The sequence below is a fragment of the Diospyros lotus genome, chromosome 7 (genome assembly GCF_014633365.1).
Source record: "Diospyros lotus cultivar Yz01 chromosome 7, ASM1463336v1, whole genome shotgun sequence".
Lineage (NCBI taxonomy): Eukaryota > Viridiplantae > Streptophyta > Magnoliopsida > Ericales > Ebenaceae > Diospyros > Diospyros lotus.
This window is the reverse complement of record NC_068344.1, coordinates 24,934,556-24,950,048: the sequence shown is the minus strand read 5'-3', so window position 1 is coordinate 24,950,048 and position 15,493 is coordinate 24,934,556. Positions and strand designations below refer to the sequence as shown.

Sequence of the window (15,493 nt, the reverse complement as noted above, 5' to 3'; positions counted from 1 at the left end):
AATCATACCACAACAATACAGGTGCATTTATGCTTATCTTGCTTTTTGCACCGCCTTTTCAAAGCATTGAATTCCTGTAAATATAGGGCATTAAATTTTATTGATGATAAGCGTGTTAGTTGTGTTTTCTCAATTAAGCAATAATGGAATTTAGCCCTACCTGCTCTGTGAATTTAGCCGCTATCGTTGCTGCCATCAAAGCTTCCATCGCCATTCTCCTCTCTTGTGCCTTTCTTCTTCTTCTTCTACACATTTACAGCAATTGTATGGGCGACAGATCTAGTTGCCGGAGGCATGAGAGGCGAGCGATTGATCAATCGCCTACCTTCCTCGTGCTACTGTCGCCACCATGAAGGTACATTGACGTAGGTTTCTATGACTTGCACTGTTCAAGCGTCATCGATGGCCAGTGGGATGGTCCAATCTTTCATGGAGTTATGGGTTTCTACTGCTGTAGATCGATTGGTCTTCTCTACCATGGTCGATATGGTTGCCTCTTTACTGCCATTGTCGATCAATTTGCTTCTTTTTGGCCATGGCGATTAAGCTTCTTCTTCCTTCTTCCTCTCTATCAGTAGCCCTAATGGCCGCCATTAAGGAAGATGGTCATCACCACCAGCACCAGGAAGGTGAGAGGTCGTCGGCAACAAGGAAGGCGAGAAATCGTCGACATTGGGAATAAGGAAGAAAAAGATGATGGTGTTGCCTTTATTCACTTCAACCACTCGTGTAATTCACGCACGATACTGACTGAATAGTGAGGTGTATGATGGGTCCAAAATTGAAACTTGAGGTGTCTAATAGGTCCCAAATTGAAACTTGAGGGACACAATAGATCCCCTTTTTAAGTTCAGGGGCATAATTGGTTAAACGGGCAAAGTTGTGTCTTTAGTTGTAAATTAATTGCGACAACCTCTCCAATGGGTAATAGGTTCAAATGCATCACCACTAATCACTTGTTGAGAGCATCTTCGCATGTGTAATTTACTTAGAAAATTCAACCAAGCACAAATTAAGATTTAGCTAGCGAATCTATTGAGTACAGATTAGGAAAATCAAGCAACTTGAAATCATGAAATGAGGAATGAGTGAGAATAGATTTTGGGCAAGAATGATATGAACAATCCCAAACTCATTCTTTCAATTTTCATTTTTAAGCTTTCCTAACAATCAAGGGATACGATTTAATATTTAGAGAGACTATCTTTCAAATCCTAGAGACAGTTTTTCTTTTGGGTTATAGGACTCAATTAACCTCACAAAGGCAATTCAAGTGTTACATGCATGTCTTAAAGGTGCAATCTCACATCATCAATATATTTTGTTTATCACCTTATGCATTGCATGGATTATTTTGTTAGCATAACTTAAAAAAAAAAAAAATAGAATGGCTATAACTAAGGATATTGTTGATTATTATAGCATTTTGTTAGTATACAATTTTAGGTATATTCCAGAATATTCTTAACTAATAAGATTGGATTCATTTTTTTATTTTTTTTTGTTTCAAAAAAATTTGTTATGGGTCTAGTTTTCCAAGTTTAATTGGTGGCATCAGATTAGATTCATTTAAATCACAGTCTGAGAACTCGACTATCATCAGCATTAATTTTTTATTCCATTAAAGCATTAAAACTAAAATAAGAACCAATTTGTCACAGACAACATTTTGTGGAAGCTTTTTATCTAAGCATTGACAAACTTCAGCAATAGTTGCTGAAATTTAGTTTGTTTGGATGGTGGGTGGGAGATGAAAGGACGAAAGGGATAAGAGGGGAATATGTAAAAAATATTTTAGCTAAAAGTATATTTATCTCTCTAAACTTTTGTGTTTTTTTTTTTTTGAATCTTAAAGGCTTGTTCTCTTTGTTATTTTTAATCCGTTTTGAGTTTTCAATTTTTTAAAACATTGAAAATGCGTTCTCTTTTCTGTTTTCAAAAACACGTTTTCGAAAATAAGAAAAAAAATTGTAAAGCAAGCCCAAAAATGTTACACACTCAAAATACCAAAACATGAAAAACGCATGCAACACCCCCACCCCCACCCACCCACTTTGCAGACCCATAGAACTAGAGCTCTCATCTCTCTTCTCTCTTCTCCACTTTTTCCTCTCTCCTCTTTTGATTGTCAACCGCCACTATCATCGCCATCGCCATCGTCGACTGCTTCCACCACCACCATCGCAACCGTCGCCGTCAACGACCCCTCATCGCAAACCCTTGTATTGCGTTCGTCGTCGACCGCCCCTCGTCTCATTTCTCCTCTCTGAGCTTCTGGCCTGCCATTGCCATCCCCGCTGCCACCACCACCACAACCACCACTGTCAACCACCCCCCATCGCAAACCCTCGCATCGCGAGTGATGTCATTGCCCCCCGCTATTGATCGCCCTCCGTCTCCTTTCTCCTCTTTTTTCTTCTGGCCCCCCACCGCCCACCACCATTGATCGAATCCCAAGCATTGCGCTCGCCACTACCCACTGCAGAGCTGCTGAGCATCGCCTCCCCTTCACCATGGTTTCTTCCTGCTTGTTGCGACTCTTCTCCTTTATGTGATTTGATTTTTTTTATTTTTTTAATATTAAATTAAATATGTAATATAATTTTTTTGTATTAATTTTTTTTAAAATTTTGGATTATAACTGTGATGATGTTATGTTATTTTGTAATTTATAATTATTTTCTTTTGTTTCTAAAATTAGATTATCAATTATCTCTTGAATTATTGTTTAAAGTCTTTGAATCAAATTTATAATGTATTTATAAATGTTTATAATTTATTTTAAATCAAATTTATTTAATAAAATATTATAAAATAAATTTTCTTAAAATTTTAAAGTAAACGTGTTTTCCAGCCTTCTATTTTAAGAAACAGTTTTTCAAAATAATAAAAAGAACGATTTCTTAAAAATCTTAAAATAGATACTCAAAACACAAAATTAAAAATGAATTCAAAACTCAAAACTCAAAATTGAAATACAAAGAGAGCACCACCTAAGTTTTTTATGGTTCCAAATGTACCCTTGAAATTAGGCCCAAAAGTATATTTATATCTCTGAGCTTGTTTTTTATGGTTCCAAATGTACCCTTGAAATTAAGCCAAAAGTAGATTTATATCTCTGAACTTTTGTATTTTTTCTTGTAAAACTTTAAACTTTTTTGTAATTTTAAATATGTCCCTAAACTATATAAAATCATTCATTTAAACACCTGCCCAATAAGTGATATGCATTCATGCTGTCGTGGTAGTTTTTTAGCATCTCCTCAGTTTTATTTATGTTTCTCTTTCTAGAGTCTCCCCAGCTCTCTTTATCTCTCTAACGACATCTCCTCAACTTCATTTCTCTCTCTCTCTGGCGTCTCCTCAACTCTACATCTCTCATTGACTATGTCTTTTGCAAGAAATGCTACCCCTAAATTGGTCCCATCTTTGATCACCCTAAATGACAAGGTAATTATTGACTTGGGCACATCAGTGACTCGTCTAACCCAACCAACTTACGTAGCCCAATTAGAGGAAATGTAAGAGATTTTGAAGAGAGAGGAGACACGGCCAGAGGATGCATAGTTGGAGAGAGAGAAAGAAGGAACTGAGAAGATACTGAAAAACTGTAACATTAGTGTGCATGTGTATCACTTGTTAGTTAGATATTTAAATATGTGATTTTGCACAATTCTTGAACATATTCGAAATCACAAAAAGTTTATAACATAAATATACTTTTAGTCTAAATTTAGGCGCACATTTGAAACTAAGAAACGTGTAAACTTTCACAAAAAAAAAAAAACAAAAATGTAAAAGTTAAGGAATATAAATATACTTTTGGCTCAAATATTTTTATTATTGTTAATGATATGTTTTTATTATGAAATTTTAAATTTTGGAATTTTTTTATTTATTTTAAAAGTAATAAAATATAATTATTATTTTATTTTTTCATTTTTTACTCTTATGTTTCTTTCTATTTTTTATTACAAAAAACTCATAATATTCTCATTTATTAAGTTTTGTTTTTCACAAATAATAGAAAAATAACAAGCTTACTTTATTTCCAAGTTCCAACTATCAGCAGATAGATAGATACACGGATGTTGGCGCCTCCTTTTGGCCATCGATAAAGGCGAGTGCAGTGGGCCGGCGCCGGGAAGGAAGAAGATTGATTGGGCAGTGGGCGGGCGCTATATGATCAAAGGGATACGGTGTGCACTCATCCGTGCTATCAAACGGGTCCGGAGTTGATGTTTGCCGCCTCCTTCCGTACGCTACTGAGAAAGCTCGACACCATTTTGTGTGTCCCAGTTCCATTTCCCTTCCGTCTAAACGACCACTCCCTCACTTTTAGCTGCCTTTTGAATTCCTGTTCTTCTCTCTCAGACCTTGAACGAATCCACGCTCTCATTCTCGTAAATGGGTCCCACCGTAACCTTCTGTTATCGACCAAACTCATCACCTTGGCTTCTTCTTTATCTCCTTCGATGGACTATGCCCGCAAACTGTTTGATTTACTGCCTGACAGGGATGTGTTCGTCTGGAACACCGTGATTCGGGGTTATGCTAATCTGGGTCCTTGTGAAGATGCGATAGATTTATTCAGAGACATGCATCAAGCTGGAATGTTGCCCGACAGCTATACTTTTCCTGCCGTTGTTCGATCTTGTGCTGTCCTCGCAGCTCTGAGGGAAGGGCGACAAGTCCACTGTAACGTAGTTAAGACTGGGTTTAATTTGGATGTTTTTACGTAGAGTTCTTTGGTTACAATGTACTCTCAGAGTGGTGAAATTTTGTGTTCCGAATTAGTTTTTGGTGAAATCGAGGTCGGGAACATAGTTTCTTGGACTTCAATGATTGCGGGGTATGTACTGTTGGAAATTAAAAGATAGGGGAAGTGGGTCACTGCTAATGAGCCTTGTTTCGATCACCGTCAAATCAAAAGTAAAAACAACAGCCTATTATATAGGCTTAGAAAGTAACAAACAGTCCTAATTTTAAACAAATAATTAAAGATAATAGACTACTAACTCACTCAATAAATCTTAATAAAAAAAATTAATAATTAAATCCTAAAATATGAAACCACGTCCACAATTTTGGAGCACTACTAACACTCCCCTTTGCTTCAAAATTTATTACTCCTATCTACAACCTGAAGTAACCATGTTTGACACTTGAAAGAGACTTTGTGAGAACATCTGCCACTTGCTCATTTGTGCCACAATGCTTCAAGACTATTTCTCGCTTGCAATCAGATTACGAATGTAATGATATCGGATGTTAATGTGTTTTGTCCGGCTGTGAAATGCTGGATTCTTTGTCATTGCAATTGTTGCTTTGTTGTCACAAAAGATTTATGTTGCAACTGCCTGCTCTTGTAGAAGATCAGTCAATAACCTTCTTAGCCAAACTGCTTGACAAGCTGATGCCGTTGCAGCAACATATTCAGCTTCTGATGATGACAGGGCTACAATTTCTTACTTCTTTGAACTCCATGAAATAGCACTTGAACCAAGGGAGAAAATATAACCGAAAGTGCTCTTTCTATCATTCAAACAACCTACCCAATCACTGTCAGTAAAACCAAATAGTCTGAAATCTGATACTTTTGTGTACCAAAGTCCAAATTCAACAGTTCCGACAACATATTGCAGGATCCGTTTTACTGCACCAAGATGATGCTTCGTTGGGTTATGCATGAATCTTGAAACCACACTAACAGAAAATGCTATGTCAAGTCTTGTATGAGATAAATAATTCAGCCCACCAACCATGCTTCTATAACATTTTGCATTTGCCATACCCGTACCATCATCAACAACAAGCTTCTCATTCACATTCATTGGAGTCAAAGCTGGTTTACAATTCAGCATGTTAAACCTTTTAAGTAAATCAATTGCATATTTTTTTTTGTGAAATGAAAATTCCATCTACACTTTGGTTCACCTCAAGTCCAAGAAAATAATATAGCAGACCCAAGTTTGACATCTCAAACTTGTCCATCATAGAAGACTTAAATTCAGCAACAAAATATTCACAAGACCCCATATAAATCATATCATCAACACAAAGACATACCACCAAAATATCAGAGGTACCTTGCCTCTTCATATAAAGGGTTGGCTCATTGGGACTTCTTTCAAATCCATTTTGTTGAAAATATGAGTTGATTTTACTGTACTAGGCTCGCGAGGCTTGCTTTAGGCCATATAAAGCCTTCTTTAGCTTGTAAACCTTGCTACCATCAGCACTAAAAAAACCTTCAGGTTGAGCTACATACACCTATTCTTTCAACTCACCATTCAAAAAGGCAGATTTAACATCAAATTGATACACAAACCAATTTAATTGTACAGCCAAGGCCAAAAAAGTCCTTACTGTTTCAAAGCGTGCCACCAGAGAAAAAGTTTCTTCGAAATCAATGCCTTGCTGTTGCGAGTACCCTTTCGCCACCAACTGAGCTTTGTGTTTCTGTATAGTACCATCAGCATGATACTTTGTTCTATAAACCCACTTGAGCCCAATAACATTCTTGCCTTCCGGTAGATCAACCAACTCCCAAGTCTCATTTTTTTGTATGGCTGAAATTTCCTCATGCATTGCATCTTGCCACACTTGACTTTCTGTTGCTTCATCATAACAAGTGGGGTCAGAAACATATAAAGCAAAACTACAAGAAGCGTATACCTCTCTCAAGGAGCGGGTTTTGTGTGGAGAAGTATCTGAAGAAGAGCTTGAGGGGGATTGAGGACTTGCTAGAGTGGATGGGCTACTAGATAGAGTAGAGTGGCTAGATGTTGTGCTGCTATCACCCTGTACATCAAGAGGTTGTGCTGTAGGAATTTCAGGATCTTCAAGAATTAAAGCTGCTGATGTTGCGTTACTACTGCTCCATGTCCACTTTTCTTCCTCATTAAACTTCACATCCCTGCTAATAATCACCTTGCCACTTATGGGGTTATACAACCTATATGCTTTGGATTGAGGGCTGTAGCCAACAAAAACACATTTTTCTGATTTTTTATCAAGTTTATGACGTGATGGAGAAGTATCCAACGCAGAGGCTATACAACCAAAAATTTTTAAGTGGCTTACTCGTGGCTTCCTACCTTTCCAAGCTTCATATGGAGTTCTGTTCATGACTACCTTTGTAGGTGAAATGTTGAGAAGATACACTGCTGTTGCTACTCCTTCTGCCCAAAACTCTGTAGGAACATCATTTGCTGTCATTATGCTTCTAGCCATTTCAACCACAGTTCTATTTTTTCGTTCAACCACTCCGTTTTGCTCTGGTGTGTGTGGTGCTGATAGTTCCCTATGAATACCATTTTCCTCACAAAAAACATTAAATTCGTTAGAGGTAAATTCACCACCCCTATCTGAACGTAGAGCCTTTATGTTGCTTCCACTCTGCTTCTCTACTAATGCCTTGATTTTCTTGAATTTCTCAAAAGTTTCTGACTTGTTTTTCAAGAAGTAAACCCAACTCATGCGACTATAATCATCGATAAACAACAAAAAATATCTACTCCCACCAAAGGATTCAACAGACATTGGACCACAAACATCAGCATGAATTAATTCAAGACATGTAGAATCCCTCCAAGACTTGTTTATAGGAAATGTGTTTCTACTTTGTTTCCCATATACACACCCTTCACAAAAGTCAAGTGCATCAATTTTTGGCAAGCCAACAACCATATTTTTCTGACTCAAAAATTTCAGCCCATTCACATTCAAATGCCCATAACGCAAATGCCATATTTTTGCATCACTAGCTCTAGTAATCAAAGCACACTTTTTCACATCAGAAACTTCTAAAGGAAACATTCTATTTTGTGCCATAGGAATGCTAACAATTATCTGACCTGATTTCTTATCTTGAACGAAGCAAGAATTATCATCAAACAAAATAGAGTATCCACCATCCATCAATTGCCCAACACTCAACAAATTATGAGCTAGATTAGGGGCATATTGCACATCATGGAGAAGTTTTACATTACCCTGTGAGATTTTGATGGCAATTGTACCTTTCCCTTCAACTTGCATCTGGTTGTTGTCACCAAGTCGAACTTCACTTCTTTGTGACTCGTCAAGTTCTCTAAATAGCGACTTTGTGCCGGACATATGATTAGAGCATCCACTGTCCAAAAACCACACACTACTGAGAGTATCAACAATAGGAGAATTTGCCATAAAAAGCTTACTTTCTTCATCAATTTTCTCGGTAAAATTGGCTTGCTTCTGCTCATCCCTCTGCTTGGCCCAACAATCAGCTTCTTTGTGGCCAAACTTCTTGCAGTAACGACACTGAATGTTACTTTTATGCTGGCGTTGATCACCAGATTGGCCTCTTCTTCTACCTCCACCACGACCTCGACCACGAAAGCCACCTCTGCTCTGTCCGCGGCCTCCTGAATTTTCTGACTTTCCTTTGTAAGGAGACTCCCCCTTCACCTGAAACGCCTTCTCCTCAACCTTTTCATGGGACCTGTTAAGCCTACCTTCATGGGCTAACAAAGAACCCATTAATTCATCAAAAGTATAAGTTGTCAAGTCCTTAATTCTTCAATTGCAGCAACAACATGATCAAATTTGGAGGTTAAACTCCTCAAAACCTTGCTGACAACAGTCTCATTACTAATATTTTCACCATAAGACTTCATCTGATTAACAATTCCAGACACACGGGACAGAAACTCTTGCACAGATTCTTTCTCTTTCATAGCTAGCGTTTCAAAATCACGACGAAAGGTTTGTAGTTTTACTGCAATTACCTTTTTGTCACCCAAATATTCTTTTTTCAGAATCTCCCATGCCTGATTGGAGGTGCTAGCTGATGCGATTCGGGAGAATAGATCATCATCCAATGCCGATTGAATAAGAAACAAGGCCTTCGCATCTTTCTTCCGAGTGTCCCGCAACTGTTGGTTGGGCTGTGCCGGATTTGGATCTACAAACCCTTTTTCCACCAAGTCCCAAAGCTCCTGAGACTTGAACATGGTCGTCATTTTGAGACTCCAGAGGTGATACTTTTCCCCTTTGAAGATTGGAATTAGGGGCTGCTACAATGATGAGTTTGCTCCGTTGCTTGCCATCAACACTCTGTTACTGCCCTGCTTTTTGTTTTTTTTTTTGTGCTGTACACTTTGCCCAGTTTTAACCGTCCCTGGGTGGTTTTGTGTTTGAGTGAGGAAATAAAAAAGCTCTGATACCAAGATTTTGTTGGAAATTAAAAGATAGGGGAAGTGGATCACTGCTAATGAGCCTTGTTTCGATCACCGTCAAATCAAAAGAAAAAACAACAGCCTATTATATAGGCTTACAAAGTAACAAACAGTCCTAATTTTAAGCAAATAACTAAAGATAATGGACCACTAACTCAATGAATCTTAACAGAAAAAATCAATAATTAAATCCTAAAATATGAAACCACGTCCACAATTTTGGAGCACTACTCAACATGTACAAAATGGATTTTTTGAACAAGGCTTGGGTACTTTTCAACAGATGGTAGCACTAGGGACTCAACCGAATGCAGTTACACTTGTGACTATTCTTCCTGCCTGCGCTCATTTGGAGTTTTTGACCTTGGGAAAGTTCTTCGTGGCTATGCTGTTAAATTGGGGGTGGATTCTATTATTTCACTAGCTAACGCTTTGATTGCTTTGTATGGTGAGTGTGGAAATGTTGATACTGCCAGATCTTTGTTCGGTAAGATGTCAGTCCGAAACCTGGTGTCATGGAATGCCACGTTTGCTGCTTATGAGCAGAACAGTGATGGTGAAAATGCTATTAAGCTCTTCCGTAGAATGCAAGCTGAAAAGGTAGAATTTGATTACATCACTATGGTTAGTGTTATATCAGCTTGTGCTAATCTGGGCTCACTCAATAACGGGAAATGGATAAATGATATTGTGAGAAGCAAAGGTCTTGAAACCAACAGTTCAATTGCAAATGCTTTAATTGACATGTATGCAAAATCTGGTAACCTGGATTTGGCGAGGGATGTTTTCAGTAGGTTGCCATATAAAAGTGTTGTGTCATGGACTTCAATTATAGGAGCTTGTGCATCCCATGGGCATGTGGATGAAGCTCTGGATCTCTTCTCAGAGATGAAAAAAGAAGTAAGGCCAAATAGCTTTACCTTCATTGCTGTCTTGACAGCTTGTAGACATTCCGGTTTAGTAGAAGAAGGAAGGAATCACTTTGAGAGCATGACAAAAGAGTACTCAATAATGCCTCGTTTAGAGCACTGTGTTTGTGTAGTGGATCTTCTTGGTAGAGTATGCCAACTTGTGGAGGCTTTTGAGTTTATTGAGAACATGCCAGTTGAGCCAGATGCTAGTGTTTGGGGAGCTCTACTCAGTGCTTGCAGAATCCATGGTAATGTTGAGCTAGCTGAGCTTGTTGCCGAAAAATGGTATCATTTTGATCCACAGACGGTTAGGTCCTGTGCCCTTATGGCAAATATCTATGCTGAAGCTGGAAAGTGGGATGATGTAACAAGACTGAGAGAGTTGATGGAAGAGAAAGAGTTGAAAAAGATTCCTGGCCATAGTGTGGTGGAGATAAATCTAAGATTTCATACATTTTTATCAGGTTCAAAATCACGGCGTCCCTAAGGGGCATATTTAATCGCATTAATCACAAAAACTGTAGTTCATGCTTCATAATCATGGTATTCCTAAGAGCATATTAGATTGCATTAGTCTCAAACAGTTGCTAATATGCTCGTATTATGCTAGAAGCACTCTTGTCCTGGTAAAAATTCAATAAGTATTCTCCTTTGCATATTTCTAAATATGGATACCTGCCTCTTGTGTGGGAAGATAGGAAAGTTGCTCGCCAAAAAGATTGACCTAGCTTAGTGGATTGACTTGTACTCTACACGAGAATTGAGAAGGATGTCAAAGGAATGTTATTCTATGGTCATGTTTTTGGAGAATATATATATTTATATATTGGAGGGGAAAAATTCCGGTTGCTGGTGGCTAAATACTTGAAGTGGCAATAGCCAGTAAACTGTCAAACAAGTGGAGATTTCTAAGTTTGTCTTAACGATGATTCTCTGTATCTGTATCACTGAATAACATCAGAAAGTTGCTGCCTCAGAAGATAGAACTGGCTGAATCAGTTGACTTACTCTTTATTCAAGAATTGAGGTATGGCCTGATGAATGTTATCCTGAATCGCGATGGTCAAGATGAAGTTGTACAAAACATTTATTCTGAGGAGCAAAATTCCTGTTGCTGGCGGCTACATACAATAGCCAGTTAAGATGTCAATCAAGTGAAGAATTTTTAGTCTTTTTTGGTGTCTCAAAGATGATTCTCTGTGCTATCATTCATAGGATATTGTGGAATTTTATGATGTATTTTTTTATAGTTTTCAGAGCTACAAAAACTTGTAGCCAAAATTTGGGCAGCTAAAAAAATATAATCACATAATTATTTCCTTTATTACACCAGGTATGTCCAGCCAGGGGTGCTAGAACACCATTGTGGGTAAATAAAAATACAACACCAAATAAGTTGTTCCAGTTGTGCTGAAGCTTAGAATGCAGTATTCCTTCTTCCTGGATGAGATATAATTTGATCTTGATTTAACTAGCTTTTGTCTTCTAGGTGGTTTCAGATCACCCATACCTTACAACTTCTATTCATTAGTTCAAGGCATATTTTACTCTTTATTGGATATAGTGGTTTTTCTTTCTTATTTTGAGATGAGTAGAAAATAAAAGTATTTTCCTTTTTAAAAAAAAATTAAGAATATGACAAAAACCATTTTGTTATACATCCTTCAATGTTTGGAGCAATCTGGTTGTTGCTACATTTGTTTTAATTGGAATATTAATCTGCCCATGTTCAGGAATCTGGACCTCTAGAATTTGTTCTTTAGAAGTTATAACAGTAAGTTATAACAGGAATATAAATCTTGTCAAATCTTTTTTCTGTAACACTTCTAATAATTAATGCATCAGATAATTTTTTCTTCATAAGTTATACTTTCCAGAAATTTGTTTGCACTTGTATGATATCTTCTGAATTTACATTTAATTTGTTCTACATTTCTTAACAATCTATGGTGCAACTTTAATTTGTTTTTTTTTACACTTGGTACACATTGCTACTCCATCTATATGACACTCTTAGTGTCATCATTTTTCCTTCACATAATCTCCTATCTTCATTCAGGGGACTTTACAAAGTTTTATGTCTCTTTTCAATTTTTTTTTTCTCAATGCATAATTCTGTCATATGTCAGAATTTATTCATATCTAACTATCTATTTTCCTGAAAACTTAAATAAATAAATATGCATTGATTCTTCAAAAGTGAAGTCCTTCACCTTAAGGGCCCCTTCTCCGCCAGCGCCACAGAGAGAAGGGGAGGTCAATCATAGAACCCAACGGCCAATGATCGAACATGAACCCCTCATCGGCTATATAGCGATTACAGTCTAAATCTTTTTAACTCGTGTCCGTCTTCAACTGTTGGGGTATGTCCGCGGAGGCTATTCTAGTTCTTCTACTGAATCTGTGTAGTTGACCCCATTTAATAGGAATAAGGGTTGATAGGTTTTTATTTTTTATTTTTTATTTTTTATTTCTAGAGAAGAAAAACAAAATTGCACCTGAGGTCAATTCCCTTGTTATGCATAAATTGCCTGCAGGTATTGGTTGGAATTTTTATTTGTGGATGACAATAGTTGGACCTGCCCAAACGCTAATATGTATTATCTTTTTCTTCCTTCTCCTTGTTTCTGAAAGCTGTCTTTTGTTCATTCAGTATCTGCCTTCCTATTTCTGGTATGCTTTCACAAAACTTAACTAATAGGAGTACAAAACTTAACTAATATGAGTACAAGAAAAAGGATTAGCCGTTTTCATAAATATATATATTCTCCGGCCAAGACAATTGTGATATTTGAACAATTATGAATATGTATATATATATGAAGTAATAATTTCTCATATAGGACATGAAATAATATTAAGTTGAGGTACAGTGAGATGTTTCATCATATTGAAACTAAAGACTCTCTTATGAATATTTTGCTCCTATTTTTTCTCAATTATACCTCACAGACCACATGGCCCATTTTATCGTATAAAACTCTACTCTAATAAGAGAGGTTATACTCATACTTAGGGTATTAGTTGACTCATCATACTCGAGTGAGAGATGTAGATAAATATTATAATTAATATTCAAAAGCAATGAAGATGAGTGAATCTAATCAGGATTAAAGCAAGATGATATGAGTTTCATCCTAAAATAAAATTATCCCTAAGTGAGATAATTTTAAAATTTGAATTCTAGTTGATTTTCATCTCATAAACCTTATCAGATAAGATTTTATAGAAATTCACTGAGTATCATATTTTATGAGTGTTTTTATTAGAAGAGTGGGTATTTGAGTTGCGAGTAGAGTGCACTTTTCGTCCTGCGAGTGTGCACCTGATCTGAAAGTCTGATGAGGTTTGTGGCAAAATAAATTTTAAATATTTGAAATTTTTCACTGCTAATTAGGTATTTATCTTTATGATATTTATCATTTATGTATAAATTAACTAACATTTCATAGTATACAAACTAACATGAAGCCATACAAATTTCATGATCTTGTTTATGTTTAATGTCTATGAAACATAGAAATTTTCGATTACAAAACAGACCCAACCTTATCAATGCCCCTGCCAAACAGTGACCATATCTAATGGAGGAGGTATGAATACTAGGACTATTTGCCAAAAATGGTACCATATGTGGAATAGATTAGATCCAAGAGGAGGGGGAACTGCAAGGACGTGAAAATATAGATTGGAACACTAGCTACTACTGTTGCAGGAATTAGTATCCTTTCCTCGTATTTGCCCACCACAAGATAGAGAGTAGCAGTGAAGGCTACCATCATGGTTGTTATGGAGAGAAACAAGGTGACAAGACCAATTATCAGTCTCTTGGGAAGAACATAAAGAAAATCGTCTTCTTGATATCGTGAAGTCAAGATGGACAAGAACATCAATAGAGAAGAGGCGGAAGTGAATAAAGATAATGCATTTGAAATGGAAAAGATGGTGAATGCACCTTCTTTAGAGAAAATCGGGAGGCCAGTACTATCCTCATTGCCGCCAGGACAAGTGATTGCAGCTGCAAACGCTATAGTGGCAATCAGGGATGCCACAATTGTGCATGAATTTGCTGCATTTTTCATCCATTTCTCCCCTTCACGTACTAGGTCCTTGTGTTCTGTAGTAAATAGTATTGCGGGAATTTTTCCATCCCTGTTTCTCTGCAGTCTATATTTGGGTGGCACAAATTTCTCGATTTCCTGATTGAGAAGTGTAATTAAAAAAGTGTTTTGTCTTCTTTAATCATCAGTAAGCTCAAATTTAAGATTGATCGTCGTGCATGTAAGATTCTAAGTCATGCTTTCCTAAATAATCATTAAACCAAATTAAAATGAGTTAATTACCTTATACCATTGCAACTCACGTTGCATTTGAAGTGCTGCGCCAGGAATACGATTTAGTTTGCTTGGAGGTGCCAGTCTCGCCGCCAAGTGCAGCATATTGTTGTTTTCATTGTCAACTTCGTGGAACAGGACATGTTTACATTGATCCATCTGATATATGATGTTGAAAACTTTTTCCTGACGATGTAAAATTGCCAATTGGAATACAGAATGAGATTCATCATCGGAAAACCAAACTGCATTCGGAAACGAATCCAACATTTCTTCCACCACCTCTTTAACTCCTAATTTTGCTGCGAGAAGCAATGAACCTATCACAATTGATTCGTAAGTCTTGTAGTCATTTAGAGTTGAAATTTGCTGGCACGACAATTTCACGAGCCGAGCTGCCTGATAATGCGCTTGTTTTTTCTCCCCGATGTGTTTAATGTGAGGGACTAGAGTTGCAAAATTAAGTCAAGAATGAATGCGGTAATTAAATTTCAGCCAAAATCAATTGTTACAACTAATTAAACTAGAAATTAATCCATGTGTAAGTTGAATTAATAACGTTACCTAAGAACGCCAAGACTTTGTAAAGCATGGCTTGGAATCTTTGGCTCACTGCAAGTTATCATCAAAGCAATTAAATCAATTAGGAAAACTAATTTATCTGAGCAGAATTTGAAACGTGCCCTTGCACAAACTAGTTTAATTTTTTGTACAATTAAAAAACCTGGAATGTAGAAACTTCGCACAAAAGTTTGAGCCAAATTATGTTTTGGTAGTGGGTTCTCAATGTCAGTTCTGCTACCTTCTTTAGCATACTTGTCCAACTTCACTGGAACACCTTGAATAAAAGCACATAATTTAATTAATTAAGCTTCTTGCACAAACAGCTGAAAGAAGAGGATTTATTGAAAAAGTGATATCCTTACAAGAATAGATAGCATTTTCCCAAAAGGATAAATGACTCCCACTTTTGAACGCCGACTCCATCAAAGCAATTGCTGATAAAACACCATCACCGCTGGGAAGT

General features: G+C 36.9%; 3 protein-coding genes across 4 annotated transcripts; 2 read left to right on the top strand and 1 right to left on the bottom strand.

The window, feature by feature from the left end:
* The first annotated feature begins 4,126 nt into the window (after nt 1-4,126).
* LOC127805802 (pentatricopeptide repeat-containing protein At3g12770-like) lies at nt 4,127-4,845 on the top strand. The gene has a single exon (XM_052342587.1). The coding sequence runs from the start codon at nt 4,239-4,241 to the stop codon at nt 4,740-4,742; it is 504 nt and encodes a 167-aa protein (XP_052198547.1). The 5' UTR covers nt 4,127-4,238; the 3' UTR covers nt 4,743-4,845.
* Nucleotides 4,846-9,713: 4,868 nt separating this feature from the next.
* On the top strand, nt 9,714-10,619 carry LOC127805627 (pentatricopeptide repeat-containing protein At4g14820-like). The gene has a single exon (XM_052342378.1). The coding sequence runs from the start codon at nt 9,714-9,716 to the stop codon at nt 10,617-10,619; it is 906 nt and encodes a 301-aa protein (XP_052198338.1).
* Nucleotides 10,620-13,730: 3,111 nt separating this feature from the next.
* On the bottom strand, nt 13,731-15,490 carry LOC127805944 (ankyrin repeat-containing protein NPR4-like). 2 transcript variants are annotated; one of them, XM_052342798.1, is made up of 5 exons: nt 15,393-15,490; nt 15,191-15,304; nt 15,031-15,078; nt 14,476-14,912; nt 13,731-14,331 (listed from the first exon to the last, which is right to left on the bottom strand). In XM_052342798.1, the coding sequence occupies exons 1-5, from the start codon at nt 15,451-15,453 to the stop codon at nt 13,741-13,743; spliced, it is 1,251 nt and encodes a 416-aa protein (XP_052198758.1). In that variant the 5' UTR covers nt 15,454-15,490; the 3' UTR covers nt 13,731-13,740. The 2 variants fall into 2 exon arrangements, with proteins under 2 accessions (XP_052198758.1, XP_052198760.1); XM_052342800.1 differs by having other exon boundaries at nt 14,476-14,768.
* Between the last annotated feature and the right edge of the window lie 3 nt (nt 15,491-15,493).

Excerpts from the sequence above, each read along its gene's own strand:
- LOC127805802 (XM_052342587.1), top strand. The coding sequence starts at position 4,239 with ATGTTTGCCGCCTCCTTCCGTACGCTACTGAGAAAGCTCGACACCATT.
- LOC127805627 (XM_052342378.1), top strand. The coding sequence starts at position 9,714 with ATGTCAGTCCGAAACCTGGTGTCATGGAATGCCACGTTTGCTGCTTAT.
- LOC127805944 (XM_052342798.1), bottom strand. The coding sequence starts at position 15,453 with ATGGAGTCGGCGTTCAAAAGTGGGAGTCATTTATCCTTTTGGGAAAAT. Across the intron at positions 15,305-15,392 it reads GGAAAATGCTATCTATTCTT|GTGTTCCAGTGAAGTTGGAC; the intron begins GTAAGGATATCA and ends CTTTTATTCAAG. Across the intron at positions 14,332-14,475 it reads GTGAGTTGCAATGGTATAAG|GAAATCGAGAAATTTGTGCC; the intron begins GTAATTAACTCA and ends CTTCTCAATCAG.